Source organism: Rhinolophus sinicus, linkage group LG05, assembly GCF_036562045.2.
Source record: "Rhinolophus sinicus isolate RSC01 linkage group LG05, ASM3656204v1, whole genome shotgun sequence".
NCBI lineage: Eukaryota > Metazoa > Chordata > Mammalia > Chiroptera > Rhinolophidae > Rhinolophus > Rhinolophus sinicus.
In genome coordinates, this window is record NC_133755.1 from 159,164,679 (window position 1) to 159,189,336 (window position 24,658).

The 24,658-nt window shown below is 39.6% G+C and overlaps 1 protein-coding gene across 2 annotated transcripts in view; it reads left to right on the forward strand.

Annotated features, from left to right (window-relative positions):
* PDE7B (phosphodiesterase 7B) overlaps positions 1 to 23,806 on the forward strand; it is a 290,164-nt gene extending 266,358 nt beyond the window's left edge. For both annotated transcript variants that reach the window (XM_019732772.2, XM_019732774.2), the window contains 5 exons: positions 5,284 to 5,375; positions 8,616 to 8,760; positions 10,748 to 10,844; positions 16,046 to 16,126; positions 20,042 to 23,806. In XM_019732772.2, the coding sequence (XP_019588331.2) occupies positions 5,284 to 5,375; positions 8,616 to 8,760; positions 10,748 to 10,844; positions 16,046 to 16,126; positions 20,042 to 20,289 (663 nt within the window). In that variant the 3' untranslated portion in view covers positions 20,290 to 23,806. The remainder of the gene's footprint in view (positions 1 to 5,283; positions 5,376 to 8,615; positions 8,761 to 10,747; positions 10,845 to 16,045; positions 16,127 to 20,041) is intronic.
* The last annotated feature ends 852 nt before the right edge of the window (positions 23,807 to 24,658 follow it).

Sequence of the window (24,658 nt, forward strand, 5' to 3'; positions counted from 1 at the left end):
ATCAAGACATTGAGAAGTTCTTTTCATTACTTCTTTCAGGGTGATATGGAAGATAATAAAATAACTTTAAATAACTTAGTGACTTAAACAAGGGCGGAAGTTTATTTCTATCCTTCATAAAAGAAGTTTGCAGGTTGGCAGTCCTGCACACATGGTGGCTTCACAAAATTAAGGATGAGGGGCCACAGATCCTTCTAGCTCTACAGTCTGTCATCACTAGGGTGTGACACTTGTCCTCATAGCCCAAAATAGCTGCTGGAGCTCTTGCCATTCCCGTTGAATTCCAGACAGTGAGCAGGAACAGTGGGGAAGAAAGCAAAAGAAGACTCTCCCAGATGAGTCAGTTCCTTTTCAACAACCTCCCTGGAAATCCCACACAACATTTCTGCTTACATTTAATGGGTCAGGTCTTAGCCAAGTGGTTCCACCTATTTGTAAATGAGGCTGGGGAATGTTATCTTTATTCTGGACAGCCATGAGATCATCAAAGAACGGAGGTTGTCCGACTAAATAGGGAAGGAACATGGATTTAGGGAATGAACACACAGGAGCCTCGGCCATACCTGCTGCTTGATCTTAAACCTGACACCTTCAAAGAGATGAATCAGCTCAATCTTTCCCTTTATGTGACATTTTCCCTCTAACCCATGAATTACTGCATCACTTGTGTGACTATTCCATTTTTCTTTTTTTGATGTTACTACTTTGGTTACTTGATAGCTCCACGATCATGTCCACATGTCTAATGGGTATCTCAAACGCGTATGTCCAATGCTGAACTCCTCTAAACCTGCAGCTGCCGCAGCCTTCTCATCACAGGTAATAAGCACACCATCCTTCCAGTTGCCCAGGCCAGAAACATTGCAGTCATCCTTGCAGATCGAGAAATCAACCACTCTCACCACCTCCAGCTCCCTTGTCCAAGCCTTTGTCATCTTTTCTTGAATGGCTGCTATCACCCCAAAACAACCTTCAACAGCTGCTACTACCCTTACCTTACCAAGTCTATTTTCAACATAGCAGCCAAAGTGATCTTATTTAAATGTAAGTCATATGATTTCATCCTTCCCAAACTCCTGCAGTGACTCCCTGTTTATCTCAGAGTAAAAACCAAAATTCTTATAATGGCCAGAAGGCCAGACATGATCTGGGCTTCCATTGCCTCTCTAACTTCTTGTCGTAATACTTTCCTTCTCACACTGCACACTGACCACATGGATGTTTGCTCCCCAGCCCCTTGGGGCCTTTAATTCAGCTCTTTCCTCTGGAACACCCTTCCCCCAGATACCAGCATAGCTAGCTCCCTCCTCCCTTCAGGTCTTTGTTCAAATCTTACCTCGTACCCTGTCTACCTTACCAGCCCCCACCCCAAAGACTCTCAAATTCCCACTATCCTACTCTACTTTTCCTTCTGTCCATGGATTTACTATCTTCTGAAATGCTATACATTTTTTTTCCAGAATTAAAGTATTTTTGTTTATTTTTTTTATTATCTGTCTCTCCCCATTCCTACCAGCACTAGTTCTCTGTGTGTTTTGTTCACTGATATATTTCAAGCACATGCTACAGTGCCTAGAACATGGTAAGTGCTCAGTGTTATTGTTGAATGAAATCAAGTAATTTGTTCAGTGACTTATTCTGCAAATTAAGGGAAAGCACTTTTTCTGTGCAAGGAGCTGAGTGGATACTAACGGAATGAGGCAGGCTTCCTACGCACAAGCAGCTGATAACCTAGTAGGAAGGAAAGGATGGACATGAATAACTCACACACATCAACGGGACTGGGCCCAACAGGACTCAGAACTTGAGGAGGAATGATTCCAGATGGCTTTGTGGACAGAGTATTTGAAGTGGACTTTGAAAACAGGTGTTAGTTTGATAAGTAAACATAGAGAGGTGTTTGAGGATAATAAACAACCTTGGGAGGCACAAAAGTGGCACAAAGGATATGGAAAAGGTATTCATATTAATTTAATAATTATATCAATAATAAATTAAAGTCTTGTTACTATGATATCATTTATTTGGACTATAAATGCTTTATAAGAAAGGAAAGGTGAAGGCATGCAATTGTCTCAAATATATAGGAACAGAATGGTAGCTGGGACAATTTTTAGAGAGCATCGAATGCTGAGCTAAGGAGTTAGGCTTAATTTATCTGATAGGAAACTATTGTGGGGTTAGGAGTAGGGAATGCGGGTAAGCAGATGGCATGACCATGCCGAAGTTAGGTGAGCTCCTCGAGGGCAGCAATTTTGTCTTACTAATCTTTGCATCCCCAGTGCCCACCATAACACCTGGCATATTAGTAGGTGCTCAAAAAATATTTTTTTGTAGTTCAACCAATGATTAGGGAGATGGTAGAAAAGTCTGTCAAATAAGTCACATTCTGGCAGCTGTAGGGAGGATGGATTGAAGGAAGGAGAATTAAGAAAGATAATAAAGCACTGAAATAGCAATGAAAGGAAGGGATGAGTATAAGTGACGCCATGTTGGAAGAACCAGCAGGTCTGAGACAGATCGCATGTGAGGGCTGAGAGTGGCTGAAAGATGAGTTCTCCCCCAACACAACCTAGATCTACTCAACTCATAACATTCAAACTACAGGATTTTTCACAATGAAACCAAATCTGGAGGTAAAGATCCCAGCGTGGATTTAGAAATCAACATCTAATTAAAACAATCAATCATTGCTTTTTAAAGTAGCAGCTACAGATAATTTTTGGAAAACTAAGAATAACTACAAGTATTCATAAGTATATAAGTTTCAGGCTTCCAAATGCTTGGATATGGCTGCACAGAGGAAATTCTTGGGAGGCAGCAAGGTGTGTATGCAAAGCTTAGGTCTTAACAACTGGCAGTTACAGGTTTAAGGCCTTCCTCAGACATTCACTAGCTGTGTGGCCCCTCAGAAAAGACTGAAATTTTATTGTCTCTGAGTTAACGATAAAAATAGTAGGGAGTTGTACAAATATTAAATGAGATCATATAAACTCGGTGCTTTATAAATGTTAGTCCCGTCTGCCTCTGCTGCCCTTCTTTTCTTATTCTCCGGAATCCATCAAAGTGCCCTATGTACAACACAGTTCTGGTCAAAACATAATTTTATTTATAGTGACTGCCCCTCGAAAGGTTGTGTTTGTAAGCGTGTACTCTACTGTCTTTTATTCTGTGCCAACTTCCAGGCCCACTAATTTCCTTTCATTTCCCTGATGCTCATCTCTAAATATGGTTTCACGAGCAAATTTCCCAAGTATCCTTTTGTTCTGTCTTCAGGAAGATTATTAATGAAGATGTTAAATCAGGCTGGCATAAATAACAATGCTTAAGGTAATGCTCCAGACACTTTTGTTCCACTCAATAGAGATATGGTGTCATTTATCATTAGGTCTTGTTACAGTTTTCTGGCCCCTTGAAAAGCTCACATGAGGACACTCATGTCCACGTTTACTTGAATTAGTCTCGAAAGTCAATGCTCATGAGTGACTGAATTAAATGTCACCACAAGATAGAACATCTGTTACATCACACTAACCTATCACTCTCTGCTCTCATAAATCTTTACCGTCAAAACAAATTAGTCTAACATTTTATTTCTAATAAACATTCTCTTTTGTTGTGTGTGGCTCATGCCCAAAAGGAGATAATAGACCAGTTGATAAGAGGCAAAATCTCATCAGTGGTTCCAACATGGTCAAGTGGTAAATAAAGAATAATGACTCCTTGGCAAGGAGAGAAATGAATTGCAATAGAACAGCCTATACAGAGGATCTGTGTAAGAGAAATTGCTGTGCGGGGTTAGAACCAAAAATAGTTGCAGTTTTCTTGAACTTGCTTTTTCCTAATAGATCCTTGATCGTGTCACTCACAGGGATTCTCTTTTCTCATTTCCTGCAAAAGTTGAGCATCCTATGGGTGGCTCAGCTATATTGGTGGGGCATAAGGATGGAATAGTTTTCAGTCTCTCTCCAGGCTCCATGTAGTCTCCATATTATTTTCCCTGCTTCTTCACCCTCACTTTTTTCATTGTGACAAAATATACGTAATATACAATTTATCATCTTAACCATTTTAAATTTATAATTCAGTGGTATTAACTACATTCACATTGTTGTGCAGTCATCACCACCACCCATCTCTAGAACTATTATCATCTTGCAAAACTGAAACGCTGGGTCCATTAAACAAGAACTCCCTATTCCTCCTGCCCCTGGCAATCACCATTCTTACTGTCTCCGTGAATGTGACTGCGCTAGGTACCTCATATAAGCAGAGTCATGCAATGCCTCCTCACTTTTAATGAATATCATCTTCCTGTGTTTTCTGTAAGTTTACAACTGCTCTTGAAACAAAATGGAGAATGAATAAATACAGAAATAAGAAAATAGAGCAAAAAGATTTCCTGGGAGCTAGAGGGGCTCTACTCTCTATGTATCAAGTCGGTGGTAAGGCCATAATGTTTCTTAATTAGAATAAAACACTATGGATTGTAAGAAATAATTTTTTATTTAAATAGTTAGCTAACGTTCCCACAAGCAGCATATTTAAGATAACAGTAAGGTCAAAGGAGAGACTGAACACAGAGGTTCCCACAAGGGAAAGAAATATCAAGATAATTGAACAAGGAAACAATTATAAATTCAAACTGAGACCTAATGGGCTAGGTGCCAATATACTGGTCACGAAGGCATTGACAGAGCTGCTTCCATGGCTGTGGTTCTCAAACCTTAATGTACGTAAAAATTAGTCACCGCAAACTTATCAAAACTATTCACTGGGAATCAGGAGTCTGAATTTGTCTCCAGCTGCCCAGGTGGTTCAGATGCAGAAGGTTTCTTATCAGTGTTGAGAAACAATGGTCAGTGCAGTAAATTAGAGCAGAGGTTGCCTCTGTTCAGTTAAGTAGTATAATCTTGGCTTATGTTATGCACATAGCCCCATGGTATCCATTACTATGTATTTTTACAATCTTCACTTTCTTCTCTACTGAGTGTTGCCTGACTAAGCTATTGAAAACAGGGGCCAAGGCAGAAGGGAATGATGTTGGCAACTGGCCCTCATTCAGCCCTGCACTGAGGGTCAGCAAGACCCTGCCGCTGTCCCACCTTCGTTATAGCCCTGAGAATAGGCTCCCAGGGTTGTTTTGTGCTTCTTTTCCGGTCTGCCTTTGTCAGCAGGTACACACTTGCTAGAGGGGAAATACTGGCCTCAGTAAAGCTGTGTGCAATGTGATAGATCAGTATCTAGCTTCTCTGTCATTTACAGCTTTAATTTTCTTTCTAGAATATGTCTGTGCTGGAGAATCACCACTGGCGATCTACAATTGGCATGCTTCGAGAATCAAGGCTTCTTGCTCATTTGCCAAAGGAAATGACGTAAGTGGGGAAAAGATGAAACATTCTGATGTCCTCACAGTAGAGATAAGCCGCTTTCTCTACAGCACGCTTAAGACCCCCCTGGGTTAATGGCAGGGCGTCAGCTTGCCGTTCTTCCTGCCTACACTCGGTATTGTCTAGCAGAGGAGATTCGGTGTCAGTTACTGCAACCCAGAAACCAGAATCTCTTATGAGCTTTGAAAGGGCCTTGAATCGTCTATGACCTAACATCAGGAAAAGGAGAATAAACAGCTCTCCACTTTCACACCCTTCAGCATCAATGCTCTGCTCTGCCAAATTCCTGGCTTTTATGTTAACAAAATTGTCCTCCTGTGTAGACCCAAATAATAAATATTTATCAAGAAGGAACACAGGAGTTCTCAAGCTAAATTTAAAACGAGTTCAATAAAGTTTGTTTCGTAATTGCCAGTCTTGGCAAAAAAGTAGAAGTCAGACATTCTTTTCTAAACTGTCTTGTTAAAGTAACTGAATTGGCCCCAGCAATTTTTTCACCATTAATTTCACTATGTCTCTTTTTTTAAACAGAAGGGGAAATACTAGTTTCCTGGTCCACTGTTTGTTAGCTTAGGTATTTAGTCAGAGTCCTACTAAATCCAAGGCCATTGTCTACATGGCCCCTGTACTGTCTTCAAAGGCCCACACGAATTCTGGTCTGTTTAATTAAATTGCACAGAACCTAAGGTAGCTAGGAGAGAAGTAACTAGATCTCTGTACCCTTCTCTCTGAAGGGCGCATAGCTTAAGGTCAGTGGCCAAGTGGTGTCTCCCCACAGAACAGGCAGTATGCTCTGGGCTCGCCAGTTGAGCCCTGGCCTTTTGATACTATCTCATGCTGTTTCCTAGCACCCAGAGGAATGTTGAGTTTGCAGGAGGAACTTCAGTTCTGATAACTCCCCCTACCACCACCCTCAAACTAGATAAAACCAATCTTCATGCACGGAACAAAAGTTCATGCCTTTTACTAGAACAATAAATTGCAAAGATTGAAAGAATAAAATGCAAAAAGACCTAAAAACTAGAGCGAGAAATCAAGTAATAAAAAGAAGAAAATAAGAGGTAAGGGGTGAGGTCAGCTAAAGAAAAAAAGGAAAACGGAAGGAAGGAGAGTGAGGAAAGAACAAAACAAAAGGAAAAAGGAGAGAAGAACCGGAGACCAGACCCGGCCCTGGAATACCTGCGTTAATCGTGCTTGTTGTTCAATTAGTATTCATTTCCTAACATACTCCTGCTCATCCCCATGGATTCCAAATAAAAGTACCGTATTTTATATGTCTTTGTGGAACATAGTGCTATAAATTGCTTTTGCTAGAAGAATACCTGTTATGCAACAATATATGTGAAAAGACTTCATAATGAAAGTTAGTATCATCATAATTATGATTATTCATTCTATCCTCATGAAAATTCTTTAAAATAATTTTTCTGATTTTACAAGTAAAGCAGGTTAACTCTACAAACTGAAGAAAATTATTAGTTTAGCCAGAAATTTTAAAAATTATGGATTATGCTGTATTAAAAATTAAGACTTCCTGTCATCAAAAGACATCATTAAAGAAAGGGGAAAGACAAGCCACAGAGTGGGGGAAGATGTTCATAACACATACCTGACAGAACCATTACTGAAAAATATTTTTAAAAAACTCTTAGAATCAATAAGCAAATTGGAAACAACCCAGTGGAGTAAGTAAAGATTAGAATAGAAACTTCACAAAAGAGGAAATACAAATGGCCAATAAACACATGAAAATATGCCGAACCTCATTAGTAATCAAAGACATTCATACTAAAATCATAATAAGCTGCCTGACATACTCCTCAGATTGACAAAAAAAAAAAAAATAAAGAGTAAGAATGTAAAGCAATGAGAATTTAATTTATTACTGCTTGGAGTGTAAATTTATACAATTGTTTTGGAAATAACTGGCAATATCTAAGAAACTGAAGCTGAACATGCTCTGTGGTCCAATAATTTTATTCCTGGATAGAGACCCTAGCAAAACTTTTGCACTTATGTAACTGGAGGTATATATGGGTGTTTTATTGTGACATTTGTTTCTTAGTATCAAAAACTAGAAACAACTCAAGTGACCATCAAAAGTAGAATGGATAGATACATTGTAGTATATTATTACAATGCAATGCAGTATAATAATGAAAATGAATGAACTACAGCTCACACATCAATATAGATGACTTTCAATCATATAATGTTAAGCTAAAGAAGCAAGTCACAAACTAATATGTACCAAGTAACTTAAAGTTCAAAAGCAGTTAAAGTTAAACCATATTCTTTAGACATAAACATATAGGTGGTAAGATTTTTATAAGTAGCAAGGAAATTTATTAAAACAAAGAACAAGAGAGTAGTTACGTCAGGGGTTGGGGGAGAAGATATGTGATGGGAGATGTAATGGGGACCTTCTGGGGTACAAGTAGGCAATGTGCTCCACCTGAGTAATGATTCCAAGGTGTTTACTTTATATGGACTCAGTAAACTGTGTATGTATGCGCTATGCACTCTACTTAAGTATATTTTATTTTTAGAGGTGAATTTTAGAAATAGTTACAGATCTTTCTTTACATTGGTTACTTTTTGTATGTGAAGTAAAGCTCCAGTTTGCTTTATTTCCCCAAACTATCCCATTTTCTCTATACCATTTGTTCACTAATATATTGCTTGACCTCTGGTTTGTAATGAAGCCTTAATTAGCCACTATTCTTTTTTAAGTTCCAGTATCTCTTCCCATCCTATCTATTTTTTCCACGGATGAACCTTTCCATCCCGTAGTATCTATCAGTCATATTGTTGTCTTCATATTATTACCATTATTATGCCCCTTTTCCCCCCATGCAAATCTTAATGTTTCGCCTGGTTTGAACACTATAAAAGCACAACCCAAACGCCTGTGATTCTGCCAGGCTTTCTGTGTCCACTTTAAAGCATGCTTCCAGTTTTTCCATCCATAGAAACCCTGGGAATGTATAAACTACTACAACTTTGTTTACCTGAGATTTCAATCACTCTGTACAGTTGGTGGCGTACCTCTGTCCAAGGACAGAAGTGATGGTGGGTGAGAGAATCACTCTTGTGCTGTGTGTTATAAGTAGTATCAAAGGCAGAAATGAGATTACAAGCCACCTGATGATGACAGAATCTATCGCCCACCTCAAAAGGATTTGTTTTGTGTGTGTGTTTTCTCTCTCATTCTTGTGGATGCAGACAGGATATTGAACAGCAGCTGGGCTCCTTGATCTTGGCAACAGACATCAACAGGCAGAATGAATTTTTGACCAGATTGAAAGCTCACCTTCACAATAAAGATTTGAGACTGGAGGATGTACACGACAGGCACTTTATGCTTCAGGTAAACAACCACCAAAAAAAAAAAAAGAAAAAAAAAAGCCACTATCCTTGCTGGGTAAAAACACTTAGGGGCATGATCAACAATGTCAGCACATTTGAGAAGGAGTATCTCCCATGGTATAAGTTAGAGCAGTGACCTACTTTATTAAAAGCTTGGAGACACGTGACATTTTTAAGTGATTTCCAAGCAAGCAAGATCAGCGTTTCGTGTCAGTAAGTTGATAATATCTCATTGTTCCTTGTTTGATAACTGCTTCACCACAAAGTAGTCCCACTGGGCAGTCGCATACAGTAAGAATCACCCACATGGTGTGCCTTGTTGTAAAATCAACCACTGTGATATCTGTGGAATTTTGAAAGGCTGTTTCTAGAACACAGAAGTACATTATGTTACCTATGGCACAAATGAAAAATTGAGAAACAAGTAGCCTGCCTTTACCTAAAACCTATTTAATCAAATCCTGCTTTACTTCCTTTTTACTACCGAAACTCATCTTTTCATGTGAAGCTCAAACATGTTTGCCTAGTCTTACCACTTTTAGGCACTAATGTATAAATTATATTAACTGAATGAATTGAATCATATTAAGTCCCACCCATTGTGCTTCATTCTGTGGCAAGAAGCCACTTATGACACGAGAATGAGAGGAGAAGCCCACCCCACAAGTAGAACTCTGGCTTGGAATCCAAACCAGGGCTTTTTTTCTTTTTTTTTATCTACCATTTTCTCCTGTCTTCCTGCTTTCCTTTTGGCAAAAAAGACTGAGTGGATGGATCCTGGACTCATCTAAATAAACCAGTTTTAACCAGGGCGATGGAGCTGCACGTTGCAGACTGACTGTAGTCTTTTTTGCTCCATGTCTTCCTGCTGCCCTCTAGCTGTCCAAAGTGCTCCATCTTTTCCAGGAAACACTCTCCCCCCAGCTGTAGCCCTGTATCTCCCTCCTTCTTTCTTCCCACATGAGGCTTCTAGTCCCAGAGTACTCGAAGATCAACCAGGTGTCTGATTTTAGCGACTCAAGCCAAGTCGTGAGTAGCTGAAAGATTTGGCCTGAATATTTGCATTTCAAAAGGAAAGCTTGCTGATACAAATGAATCCCTAAAGGCCAGAACGTGGAGGGGACTTCTGCCCCCTACCGACTCCAACATGTATTGGCACCCTCCACCTCACACCCCCATTAACAGGAAATAAAGAACCAAATTTGCAACTTAATGTTATCCAGGCTCTCCCAGCCCCCAGCCCTGCTAGCAGCTGTGATCTCAAGGGACTGGGTCCAAACACGTACACACTGCTGTTGTGCATGGCACATCACAGGCGTCCATCTGGGCAACAGTCTCTCTGTAGGTGGTGGTTAAGGGGGAGAAACTACTTCTCTGGGAATTCAAGGTAACCCGGCTAAAGTCAACATCACTGCCAAAGCTGGCATCCCAGAACAGGCCAGGGTGAGGCAAGCCAAGAGGCCTTGATGTAGCTCTGCAAACAGAGCAGTCCTAGATTTGATATGACTTGGCTCCCTGGCTGGCAGTCTGAGTGTGCTTATACACACACAGACACAGGCATGTAAATGCAAACACACGTAATTTAAGTGATGTGTGGAGTCGGTCAATTTGGCCACTGTGAGAGTGAGGTCCAAATGATCTTACTTGAGCCTGACTAGGGGGTCCTTGCAGCCTACCTGCTCACGAGGGAGCCAGACTGAGGCTTTCTTTGGCCCACCCATCCCATGTCTCCTCAGAAAGCTCCGTGTCCTTGGCTGGTGGTTCTTCTCTCCTCTCACGGCTATAAAGTGGTAGTTCTGAATGAAGTTCTGTGTAGTGGTGACGAAGTGCTATTCCCTGAAGAGATACATCAGGGAGGCCCTATGTGAATATGGGCCTGGTACCACGAGGCACGCTGGCTAGAGGGTTGGACAGCACCTTGGGCTTGGGGTGCATTTGCTGCTGAAGGATCACCGCTGACAATCTCCCCCTGCCCTGTCACTTCTCAGATTGCCTTGAAGTGTGCTGACATTTGCAATCCTTGCAGAATCTGGGAGATGAGCAAGCAGTGGAGTGAAAGGGTCTGTGAAGAGTTCTACCGGCAAGGTTAGTAGTGACCCGACAGCTGTCTTTTCACTGGCCCTCCTCCTTGTAGACGTTTCTCCTAATAAAACAGGAAATGGCTAATCTATCATGACATTTGTTCTTTCATCAACTCTTATTATCCTAACCTTTCTCTGTAACTCTCTTGCAAACTATCCATCCCTTTTTTGGAAATAATTTAGAAATAAATAACATTGACTTTCTAGGGAAACAGGTAGTAATAGGGTGAAATAAAAATGAGTGAAAACGGCATATATATATATACACACACACACACATATACACACACACACACACACACACACACTCACACACATATTTTTTTTTAATGGCTTTCCTCTGTGGATATAAAAATGTGAGAGACCGTTTGATTTTTACTCTGACCTTCATTTTAATGAGTTGAGTGCGGCCTAAAGGCTAAATGCTGTTTGAGGTCAATGTTTTCCACTCTGACAGAAGGACTTAACTCCTTTTGTATTCATTCCTTCCCCTCACTTTCTTAAATAAGGCTAATGAAATAGAGCCCAGCTGACCGAGAATTGAGTTCCTCCTCTCAAACAGATACAGTGAAAAGACAAATGGCCCCAAGTTAGGGTATAATTTATAAGGGATTAATCTCATTCAGAAAAAAGATAATGAATTAGAGCAGGATCTTGACGCTGGGTGGGATATCGCCCTTCAAACACAGCCTCGTTTCTTCAGGCCTGGTTTCAGTGCTCAGGATGTTTGTTCGGGCACAACAGTGTCCTGATCTTAGTGACAGGATCAGGTTTGAGAGGCTAAGAACGAATAATGCCTGAAGTGTCCCACATACCAGCAAGTAGCAACAGTGAGCCTTTTGCAGAAGCCTCCATCGAAAGACGTGTCAGTGACATGGTGATGGTCCCAAAGACAGAAGACAAAGCAGAATGGATGGGGTTCATGTAGGGACAGAAGGCTCTGCTCCCCGTCTCTTGTGCTCAGAGGAAAAGTGCTCACGTAGCTCCGACAGCTCTGCGTGATTTCACTTCAATTGAGTGTGAGTGGTTAGAAGGCAGAAGATCAATTCTAGTCACCTATGATATAAAATCTCCACTGAGAGAAAAAAGAACAAAGGAACATTGGATGAAATTGGAGCATGGAGGTTTTAGATTAGATAAGATGAATACTTTATTTACTGTGTGATACAGAAAATATTGAAATAGCACAGTGAGAGAAGAGCTAGTCATTTCCAGGATAGCTAATTCATCCTTGGAAATCAAACAATGGGGCACAGAAAAGATTCTATTCTGTCACTCTTGGTTTTGACTCAGTCCTGTGCTCCTGTTGGCACTGATTGTAGTTTAACCCTTTCATTTGCTTATCTTGTAATTAAATTTGGATTATGAGCCACTCAGGGACCATGTGACTTGGGCAGATAGTAAGGTCCACAAAGTTGGTGAATCAAAGTTGTTAACTAAATGGAGTAAATGGAATCAACCAAGAAAAATATGTAAGCTCTCTCTGCAAAACCAGGTTGTTGTCTTCGTAATATCTGTATGTGCAGCATTATAAGATGGAATAACCCAGAACATTTGTAACTCTGATCACTAACGGTAAGCTTCCATGCACTTTGCTCTTGCATGTCTCCCGGCAGAGAAAGAAGAATAGCGAGGTATTGTTGGGTCCTTGTTATTTAATAACATTATGGTCTACCAGAAGTTCAGCCTATTTAAGAAGAGAAGACCAGACTCTCTGGTCATCCAAACTGTCTGTCCTCCATACTGCATTAACATTTTTTAAATTCTTTAATCACAGTTTGTATCATTTTGATTAATCTTATTCTGGCTTTCAGTTTAGGATATGTGCTTCCACAAACTGCTAACCGTCCTCACCAAAGTATTTTTAATAATTCGTGATGTTGAGCAAAGGAAAACCTGTCAATTCAAGGTTGAGGACAGAGGGGAAAAGGAAGATGAGATGCCATGAATTAGGAAAACTGTTAAACTCTAAGAACAGAGATTAGGATTCTACATATCATCCAGCCCCTCCTCTCAATGCCTTAAGGAAGTAGAATCCCTGTCCTGTTGTAACAATAGATTGGTATCTTTACAATCAACCAAGATTCCCAGAAGCTTTTATTGAACATCTGCTACCAGCATTGTCTAATGCTCAGTAAAACTGATTTTTCCCTATATACCAAGCCCCATTGGGGATGTCACAAAGAAATATAGTTAATGTTTCATAACCTCAAAATACTAAGCAGTAAAGTTCCTGGAGGAAAGAAACTATGCAGTTTTCCTCTTTGCATTCTCTACCTTGATTAACAAAGTGTCAGAAACATACAGTGCTTTGCAAATATATATTCAATAAGTAAATGAATAAGTGATCTCATTGGAAGACTTCTAATGGCAGAGATTACAGGAGAAGATCTAGTCCTAAGGAAGGTAGAATCTGAGCTGGGTGTTGAAAGATGCATTGTGTACTGTATTTTCCAATAGGATAGCCACAAGGCACTATGGCTAGTTAAATGTAAATTAAAATGACATAATGTTAAACATTTAGTTCCTCAGTTTTATTAGTCATATTTCAAGAGGCTACTATAGTGGGCAGTGCAGGGAACATCATGGCAGAAAATCCAACTGGACAGCACTGGTCTACATAGAAAGGAGTAGAAATGGACAAAGGCACTGAGGTGGGACCATACCCTTGCCTCAGAGACCAAGTTGATCCATAGAAGGTGAGAGTAAGAAGATTTGTGGAGACCCCTGTACACCAGGTTAAAGTAGAGAACATGGCAATGGGAGTCACCTTAGAATGTGTAATCAGGGCAACATATATAACTGAAGTAGAAGAAAAATTGAGGGAAGGAAACTAGCTCAGAATAAAAAACTAAGCATGATTTATTAAGAAACCAGACTAGAGTCAGGCAGAGGGAAAGTAGGGAGAAAAAGATGTTCCAAGAGAGGAATAAACTAGATTCGATGCCTCAATATGGAAGATGAAGGAAAGAGGGAAATCAAAGATAGTTCTTCGAAAGTGTCAAGATTGGCTGAAAAAACACTATGAACAGAAACATGGAGATTAGGAATAGAGTTGGCTTTCGAAGAATTCATTTTAATATTAAATGGTGTCATGCCCTGCCCTCAGAAGGCTATCATCACCTGGCTTACCTGAACTCCTCAGGGTAAGCCCGAGTTATTTTCTCACATCATTTTTGAGAATCACCGGGGCCTAAGAGACCATGGGAGGCATGGCTACCGTCTTAGAGAAAATGATGGAAATGGGATATCGCTGAGGTTCTAGCTCAGTAGTTATGTGCAGACACTCTGGAGCCAAACTTCCTAGGTCGGAATCCAGGCTCCCCTCTTTACTAACTTTACTGACTTTGGGTCAACATGCTTCCCTTCCCTTCATCTCAATATCCTTATCTGTAAAATGGGGATTATAATGAGGTTGTTATGAGAATTGAATTAATTAACGTAGGTAAAATGCTTAGAACAGTGCCTGGCCCACAGTAAGCACATTGTAAATGTTAAATTTTTATCTCCTCTCGTTTAGAGGAGTACATTCGTAACTGTGAACCCAGCTAATGTTTCTGAGGATCAGCTTATCTACTGTTTAACCAGATTGTTTTTCCCAGTGCAGAAATTACCCAATAAAGTGTTTTGATAAAGCTTTACATTATACATTTCTCCTTTGGTCTTCTAGCTGACAAAGGCATTAAAAAGAAATATCACTCTGACCTTTATACTTTTCTTATCCTTCAGTTACATTAGGTAAAATTCTAAGGAGTAAGAATGAAAGCTATCAGACCCTTATTTCTGATTAATTTTGTAGCTGCAGACTGAGGTGCTCTTCACCTCAGAGATCTTCTAGTCCCTCTCCCCCATTTCCTACCTACTAATTATTCCTGATTATTCAGGTGAAACAAGACTCGGGTCGGGAAGAGTGAAAAGAGGAGGAGAAGCATAAAATCAATTTTATTAACTTGTGACTTAAAGCCAGAATTTCCATTTCATGGTAGGAAACTGTCCATTAGTTGTACTCTTGTTTTTATAAAGCTAAAATAAATGAATGGGACTATATCAAACTTAAAAGCTTTTGCACAGCAAAAGAAACCATTGACAAAATAAAGAGTCAACCACTAGAATGGGAGAAGATTTTTGCAAACAATGCCTCCGATGAGGAGCTAATATCCAAAATATACAGGGAAATCATACAACTCAACAACAAAAAAACAAACAACCCAATTGAAAAACGGGCAGAAGACCTGAAGAGACATTTTTCCAGAGGACATACAAATGGCAAATAGACGTATGAAAATCATCAGAGAAAAGCAAATAAAAACCACAATGAGATATCACCTCACACCAGTTAGAATGGCTATCATCAACAAGACAAATAGTAACAAGTGTTGGAGAGGCTGTGGAGAAAAAGAAACCCTCATATACTGTTGGTAGGAATGTAAATTGGTGCAGCCGCTATGGAAGGCAGTGTAGAGGTTTCTCAAAAAATTATGGCTAGAATTACCATATGACCCAGCTATCCCTCTCCTGGGTATCTACCCAAAAAAATCCAAAACATTTATCCACAAAGACACGTGTGCTCCAATATTCATTGCAGCTTTCTTTACGGTGGCCAAGACATGGAAACAATCAAAATGTCCTTCGATAGATGAATGGATAAAGAAGTTGTGGTATATATGCACAATGGAATACTATTCAGCGGTAAAAAAAAAAGATGAAATAGGACAATTTGTGACAACATGGATGGATCTTGAGATTACAATGCTAAGCGAAATAAGTCAGACAAAAAGTAGAGAACCATATGATTTCACTGATATGTGGTATATAAACCAAAAACAACAAAAGAACCAGACAAGCAAATGAGAAACAAAAATTCATAGACACAGACAATAGTTTATTGGTTACCAGAATGTAAGGGGGGGAAGGCGGTGGTAGAAGAGGGTAAAGGGGATCAAATATATGGTGATGGAAAGAGAGCTGATTCTGGATGGTGAACACACAATGTGATTTATAGATGATGTAATACAGAATTGTATACCTGAAATTTATGTAACTTGACTAACCAATTGTCACCCCAATAAACTTTAATTAAAAAAAAAAAAAGGCAGGGAACCGTAATTTCCAGAATAACTTCTTCCAACTGGATCGGTAAAACTGTCAACACTCGTTTTTTATAAGTTCTAGATTGCCATTGTGTTTCTTCTTCTTTCTTCTTAGGTGATCTTGAACAGAAATTTGACCTGGAAATCAGTCCTCTTTGTAATCAACAGAAAGATTCAATCCCTAGTATACAAATTGGTGAGTTGAATTCAATTTTAATTTTAAAGGAATTGTTTTGGCACCTCTGCCAAGAATCACAAAGAAGGTCTACACATAGCTTTTAAAAGATCCAAAATGATTGAGTCCAAATAAACACTCTAATCATGAGTGTACTCTACCAGGTAATTTACAATTGAAAAGTTATGAAAAATAGGGTAAAGCCTTTGTTATAGACTCTTAATTAACCTGTATTGACTTGGTAGTTCAGAATCAAATCAAAACCAAGTAGAATAGAAGGAAAGTAATAAGAATGTCCTATTTGCTGCTGAAGAGGGGATGAGCTCACACTCTCTCTTTAGGACTTAAAGGGAGGAAATTGGCCTTTAGGACCCTTCCAATTTGAGTCACTACCCTTTATCCCCAACACACAATCCCAAGGGTTCAGACTCTAGGCCCATGCCCTGTAAACCACACTCCACCTTCGGTTCTGGAGTCCCATGCTTCTCTACTCCCCTTCAAAACTTGATTTCAGTCTCATTCTCTTAGATTCTTGATTTCACTCTCATGTGTCAATTGCAGTAAACTGTTAAACTCTGATGTTAATACATCTAAGATAATTATTATTTAATAATTAAGTTATGCAAAGATCATTAAGCAAATCAAGCTGTGGAAATTTTAAGCATCTTAGTAGGGGAAATATTTTTGACCCAGTAAGAATTTCTATCACTCCTTAAAACACTCTACCAATTCCATCCACATTTAACGCAAGTCTTTCTTTTCCTTGCAGTTCCCTCTAACCAAACTCAGAACTTTAACTCTTTTACTTATAAGCTATGATCTTGACATGTACCCGGTCATGTGCTTCACTAGTTCCCACAGAGCTCAGACAGCTTAATGTAGTCACAGTGCCTCAGACCGCTGCATGGCTCAAAGCTCAATGCCTTGACATTGGAAGGGAAGGGGGCACCCAAAACGATAAGCTGAAAATTGAGAAAACCAGAATAAGTTAGAATGGTGTGCTCCCAATCACTGTGGGTCACATCTAATCCACAGTCCCACAAAAGAATCATAAAGTCATCCAAAGGAGATAGGGACAAAATTAATCTAGTTACAAAGATTCAAATGGAATACACAGATATTAAAGTAGGTATGTTGGAATTCTAAGATTGTTGGTTGTCCTCATTTTTCCAAATTGCCCTTAATATTGTGTTGATGTTTTTACAATTAAATGGACTCCCCCATCCAAAAAAGGCAAAGGGGGAGTGTGTTATAAAAAAACGGCACCCAGGAAGAATCCATGGCAGATGAAGCTACAGAATTGCTGGGGAATGGAGAGGGGGAGGAACATCGACAGAAATGCTGCCGAGTCTCCCTGTTCAGCTCCCTCCTGTCAGGCGGCTTTGGTAGCGGAGGTTCTGCAGGTGTGATATAAAAGGAATAGATCCTAACCCAAATCCTAATCCTGGGACCCACATTTGTTAAACTCTGGCTAGACAAAAATTTGTCAGGCACCTGTTAAAGACATTTTGAACTGCCAAAGAAAAACATGCACACTGGTAAGCCCACAACCTGGGTTTGCAAGACAGACCTGCTTTCAGAGAGTCTATCCTGTTGTCATGAGAACACACATATTTTGTCAGATCGTATGTCCTGATTTTCAGCTCAGGAAAATGTGGTTACCATAGATACCTGTTTTTAAAATGGGATGGGGACTGAATGACTAGAAAAATCCCATGGATGCTACACCAGTACACCAATAATAAAGGGAAAGAGAAGGTGATTATGGAAGAACCCTTAGTACATAAATCTTTCTCTGCCACTGTTCCATATCTCCCAGGTATGTAGGTTCAGGGTTGGGAGGTGTGGTGTGTGGGGCTAAATCAGCTTAACCTAGAAAAATCCAAACAGATAAACAGTCTAATGGGAGCTGCAGGCTTCAGCCTTCCAGACAAAGATTTTTCTAGTGGATCCTAAGTAATGCAGCAATTTCCTCTGCCCTGATTCCCCTGGGACTGAACAGGTCCCCTCTCTTTTTTTCCTGTCCCAATCCACAATGAGAATTTGCTGAGGGCCATCTCAGGTATAGATCTGATTTTCTGTTTAAGTAATTCATATTTACCCAAGTGGAACTGGGACTTCATATCTCCTCCCACCCCACATCATCCTACCCCAACCCCTCCCCTCTTTCCATCAAATTCTGCATTTTAAAAAGAAGGTATTAAATTGAATAAATCTGCTGTTGGTGAAATCTACAGAAAGGTGAAGAGCAAGAGGCTTTCTTTCATTCCTTGTTTACGCTGTGGCGACTATCTCTCCCTTTCCCCATCCTCACCCTTCCAGGAAGACAATATCCTGGTAAAGTCAGTCTGGGTTGGCCCAACTCACTGTGCAGGGATGAAACAAGTTCCCAAATCTGATCATGCAGAAGCCTTTCTTCATTTGAAAAATGGCCTCATGGTATCTATTCAGACTTTAAAATGGCTTTCTTATCTACTACTATAAGAGGTCTTTATATATGACAAGTAGAAATATAGAAGTGTAATTCCAGAGCAATTTCAGGAAGAAAATTAATTGGTTTTTTAGTATTGGATTTTAAAATGTTGGATTTGTAACTTTTTTTTATATTTAAGGTAATCTTGATAAATATTCATACCTTAAAAGTTAGAATAACATAGTTTTGCAAACTGTTATTTTAGATATCTAATATCTCATTGCTCTTGAGGTAAAAGATATTAAAAATTACAGAGATTGTGAAGGAGGTGAAGAAAATTCAAGAATAGCAAGCAAGAAAATTCAAGACTGAAATCCTTACTCGATGACTCCCTACATAAACTTATTAAAATACATAAAGTCGCTGGTTTAACTTTCCTCCTCAAGTTCGGGTTATCTAAAATAATCTCATAATATTTAAATTATATTTCACAAGATAATGCAGAAATGCACAATAACATTTGCATTGCTTCATCCTTTCCCCATCTCTATAGCATCCTCAAAGGCCAAGTATCTGCCATTTGTCAAATAAAACGATAATCAAATCAAGCCTATAATTCACATGCTTGTACACATACAGGACTAGTTGGTGGAAGATTTTGTTATGCTGAAATACACTTGCCTTTCCTCCCACACCTGCTTTTCAAGGAAATACAGTAAAACCTAAGTATGTCCATGTTTGTGATAATTCCAGTAATTCCAGTCTAGACTGAAAATTATGTTTGCTTTACTAATCATGTTCAGTATGAAACGCGCATTAACAGTGAAACATGATTACAAAGCAACAAGTCCAAAATAATTAACAGAACAGACATGCAAACAAAGAAGTCTAACATCAAACAGTCTTAGCCTAGTCATTAAAACACGACTTTTATGCATGTCAAAATCTGTATTGAAGATGAACTTTTATTTACCTACACTTAGTTGTTTAATGTAATTGAAAGTAAGACAAAATTAGGAAACACCAATCCTGAAAAAATATCCTAGAGGCTAAATGTATGAATTCTTCAGGTGGTCTAAGCCAATGATGTGCCCCTTCCTGATATAATGTTCCCTTTGCTGCCTCCTGTTTATTTCTAGCACAGATTTTATTTTAGTCTGTTTCTTTACATGTCTTTCTCCCTCTACAAACAATAATAGTCACTATTTATTGAGTGTTTAGTATGTGCCAGGAGCTTTCTAAGCATTTTACATGTGTTAAGTCATTTCATTGTCATCACAACCCTATTGGTTTGGTACCCTTCTTAGTTCCTTTATACAAATGAGGAAACTGAGGCACAGAGAAGTTAAATGCCAAGCCCAAGGTGACATATCTTATGCCCCTCCACTGAGGGTAGGGACCACATCTTGTTTGTCTTCATATCCCTGGGCCGAGTACATAGTGGGTCCCAGTCGTGTTTGTGAGGGAGGAAGAAGCATGTTTTCCTGCCCTTATGGTGATGGGTTTCGCCTTGCCTGTTTTAGGTTTCATGACCTACATCGTGGAGCCACTCTTCCGGGAATGGGCCCGTTTCACTGGAAACAGCGCCCTGTCTGAGAACATGCTAAGTCATCTCGCACACAACAAAGCCCAGTGGAAGAGCCTGTTGCCCAAACAGCACAGAAGCAGCAGTGGTGGCAGCAGCGGTGGCAGTGGCAGCGGCAGCCCAGACCACACAGACCACGGGACTGAGAACGAGGAGCAGACTGGGACTGCAAGCGTCGCCTCATAGAGCCAGCCAGGACTGCCCCCTGCTCTGCACACTGAGAGAATGAGAACTTGAGTAGAGGCCTCCTAAAAGGGTAGAAGCTCTGAGAAGTCCTTGCTGATAAACCCAGCCACTGTCTGGATTTCATCCTGGGGTTGTTTGGAATGCCACCCTCCTACTACTTACCTGCCTCCCCTCCTTTTTCCAAGTGTACAGAAGCCATTCGCCACCTCAGCATTAACTGCCGAAACGAGCAACTCCATTCAGTAACAGGGAGCCGATTCCAGAGGCAGGCCTGCCTGCCCTTCAAGGAGAAGACGAGGCTTAAGAAAGAGGTGCTTGTGCCATGTCCCCCAGGGGTCCTGGGTCACATTGTGACAGGCAGCTGTTCCAACGCCCAGAGCATTTTAGCATTTGCCATCTGACTGCTGATCTGCATGACAAAAACACCAGCATATTTGCAACTCTAAGGATATTGGTCTTAAGTGCAAGAGCACAAATGAGAACGTGAGAGAAAGTACCTTCTATTTTAATAATAATTATTACAAAATAATAATAAATCTTTTTAACTTTTATATTTTATGCACTAGACAATGGATCTAAAACTTTGGACTAAGATTACTCAGTGTACCCAAACTTGAACAGGGGGTTCATTGTTTTGTTACTGACTTTATGCCACTTTAGGTAAGAGGTTTGGCATCTTCTCAATTTAAGAAACTACATTTCCTATCCGATCCGAGGGGAAGGTGCTGTACAGTTCATTCCTTTCTTTGCACCATTAGCCAATCTGTCTTTTATCAATAACTCATTTTCAGTGACATGTTTATATTCACACATGTACATTTTCTGTAAATACCAAGCGCTACTGATTCCCATGCCAAAATACATGAGTATTATGGGATTGCTACCTGTATAAACAATGGCACTGTGAACAGAATAATGTTAGTTTTAATACAAGAGGATGCATTTGTAAATATGGTATAGAGTTTATTAATATACTATTGTTTGCAGATAAAGGCCTTAACTTTAAACATCTGTCATCTTCCGAAAGCTGCCCAACTTAAATCCTCACAGATGTTCTTCTGAACTGCCTTCCCATGTCCATCTTTATGCTTTCCAGCTAAAGTCACAAACCAAAACTGCATAAAGTCTTTGAGGAAATATTTTGGAAACTTCACATGCATTCCGCTTGAGACCATAGTGTTTCATCTATGGCAAAAAGCATCGTTTCCTCTGATTAATGAGACTTTCAGCAAGCCTGAAGTCACCTTTCAATGCAGAGATGTTGCACATTCTATTTCCACAAGCCCGCTGATAAGCTTGTGTTTATGTGACTCTTGTCATGGAACATGGCGGTGTGTCAACCGCGCGGGAGACATAGCAGGGCTCACAAACCTTCTCTGACCCTGTCATCTAACCGTCAGGGAATTCCCTGCTCCCCTACCACACTTTTGTCTATTATGGCTACAGTACCAAAGCACCTTTGGGTTATGGTTGGCGTGCATTTCTTTGGTGTTAATAGTAACTGGATTTTTCTTGTTCCTTAATTTCTTGTGAACAGCTATCCAACTGTTTAGCTGAAGTTAACATGATTTAAGTAAAAGAAAATATTTCAGTTTTCTGACAGAATTGAACTTCCTGGCAGATCATTGTGCTTATTTATGGCTCCAGCTAGCACAGTCACCTGGGAATTTTGTTGCCATTTTTTTCTGCACACACTTGGCTGTAAAATCAATTTGTTACAGCATTCTTCTCTAGTTGGCTAAACTTTGTGCATTGAACCTTTCCTTTAGAAGTTCTAGCATAACTAATGTTAGATGAAAATTGGCGATGCCCCTTTATGTTTTACCTTAAGCAATGTGGTAGTGAAAGAATGACAGTACGATCATTTCTGCCACTATCGAGCTGTTTCACAAGCTGATAGAATGACAGCTAACTCTCATTTCCTAAGTGCAACTGTTCTTTTTTTTTTTCCTCCTAACATACAAATGAAATGTTAGAAGCTTGACTGGATTATAACAAGTTCCTGTAGAGAGAGACTGAGGCTTGCAGAGTTAAGGTTTAGGGGTAATTTTGTAAAGTTGGTCATATTTTCATTAAAGTCAGAGAGATTTTCAGATGGTACTAAAGAAAGTGTGAAAACCTCATGAAATGGGTGGATGATAAGTTGAAATTGTTGGTAGGGGTGAGGAGGGAAGTTGTGAAAACTAAACACTAACATTATTTTTCTGTAATAACTATGGATTGACATGATTCTTTATTGCTTTAATACTATGACATTCTCAGCTTGGTAAGGCCCCAAAAGAGAATATGTTGAATGTATTCCTGCTTCCAAACCTCACTTATTTTGGTTTGGTGATGCAGAGATGGCTTTTGAGTAGTATGTTTTTAAAGTACATGAAATCAAATCAAGGAAAGCAATTACTGGGGACAATAGAGTAGAAATAAGAAAGAAAATGCAGTTTTTAGCTATTCCTTGATTTTAGGACATGGACTTTGTTTAAATTATATTTATATCGTAACTTAAATAAATAACAGTGGGGGCATTTTTAGGAGTTCCAAGTTTATAGGGTAAAAGTGTTTATGTTACAATTAGGTCTTGAAGAACAGCTCACAGAGAAAACTATCAAATATCCAATAGTTAAGCCTTTGAAGCAGCTACTAGTACAATAAAAATCTGAAGTAAAATGAGATGTGATGCATAAACTAGATGCATTTTGTCCTCCTTTCAACTGTCTGGAGATTTCTTGAGTTCCTCATTTTTTGGCAAAAAAAAAGAGCGAGCGAGCGAGAGAGAGAGAGAGAGAGAGAGAGAGAATGTGAAAACTTTTTTTTCTCTCCTACTAGTGACTCTCTTGCAATATTTCAATAGAAGGAGTCCAGTTACTAGTTAAGACACAGCTGGTGGATCACCCATGGACTTTATCTTCACATTCTTCTTCTCCTCGTCCATGGACCATCAATAGCTGACTTAATAAGTTTAATTCTTTCATTGCTTGAGAAGAAAGGGATCAAAGGGCTATTTTAGTAAGCAAAGGTAACATTAAAATCAAATTAAGAAAGACTATATATCACTGCCAGGCCTTATAGGTAAAGCCTGCTTTTTCCTTCTAACAGCATCCGTGAATAGTCAGAACCTTGTTCATGAAATCCTGACTTACCCATAATTCCCTGCTAGGCTGAGTAAAAATCCAGCTGTTTCTACCTGCTTAAGGCTTCCCACAAAGGGATTTGGAGCGTGTCCTGCAACACTGTCTTCAGATAGCACTTCCCACAAAACAGAGACTTGTTTTGTAACCTTTTCTCATGTAGAATCAGATCTGCTCACTGATTTGAAAATGGGTTATGAGCTTGTATCTCACTGTATTTCTTATGCTTTGTTCTTTTAAGCAAACCCTTAAAATTGTGTTGTTTTGTGTACACGTGTGAGGTTTGGAAAACAAAAACAAAAACACCTTGTGAGTTTTTGCTCAAAACGTGGCCTAAATATCCATTGGCATGTCTTAGATAAACAATTAAAATAAAGATAATTTCTTTAAAATATAACAATATGAAAATATCCTGATTCTCACCAGGTAATACATTACCAGCTATCCAGTCGGATTCAACACAAAGGACCCCCTGCTCAGGGGAGGAAACTTTCAAGAAAAAGAGCACAGAGGCAGACATGGTGGTGCACGTGACTCGTTCCACTAGGGGCTGCAGAAATAGCCCTGTCCATGAAGGCATGCCTTGCCAGTTAGTGCCGAGTGAGGGAAAGAGGGCCACCATTCATCTCTACTTTTCCCTGAGTCCTGATAATTATTCTGATTCATATTTCTCGAACTCATATATGAAAGAGAGTGAGGTACAATGTTTTATGTTGTGAAAACATAGCATTACGTGTTCAAAATATGGTCTTGCATATATATCACCAAGCCACCAAGAATGATAGAACAGTTCAGACAGGACAACTGAGTGTCCTAAATATATCTGGAAATAGAGGAGAAAAACAAACACCACACTTGTTTCCCAGAAACACCTTTGTATCTTTACATATTCTCCCCATATCCACTCTATTAAGATCGGTATTCAGAATCTCATTGATTTCTTAATGCCTCCCATGTCTGAAGGCAAAGCTCTTTTTCCTTTGTGCACATTCTATATCATAAAATCAAAATCAAAAGTGAGACTCCAGTGGTATTCCAAGAAATGGTCAAACATGGCTTTCAAATGTATCTTGGAACTTAGCCGACACCTTGTCAAACAGCCCACACATATTGATTGAATATCTATGAGCCAGAGGTTGTGCTGGATACTTGGGAAGTAAGATCCAGCCCCTCTAGGAGCATTCAGACTTGTGTCAGAGACTGGCATTACCAGTGAATACTTCCTAGAAAATTCCTGAGAACAT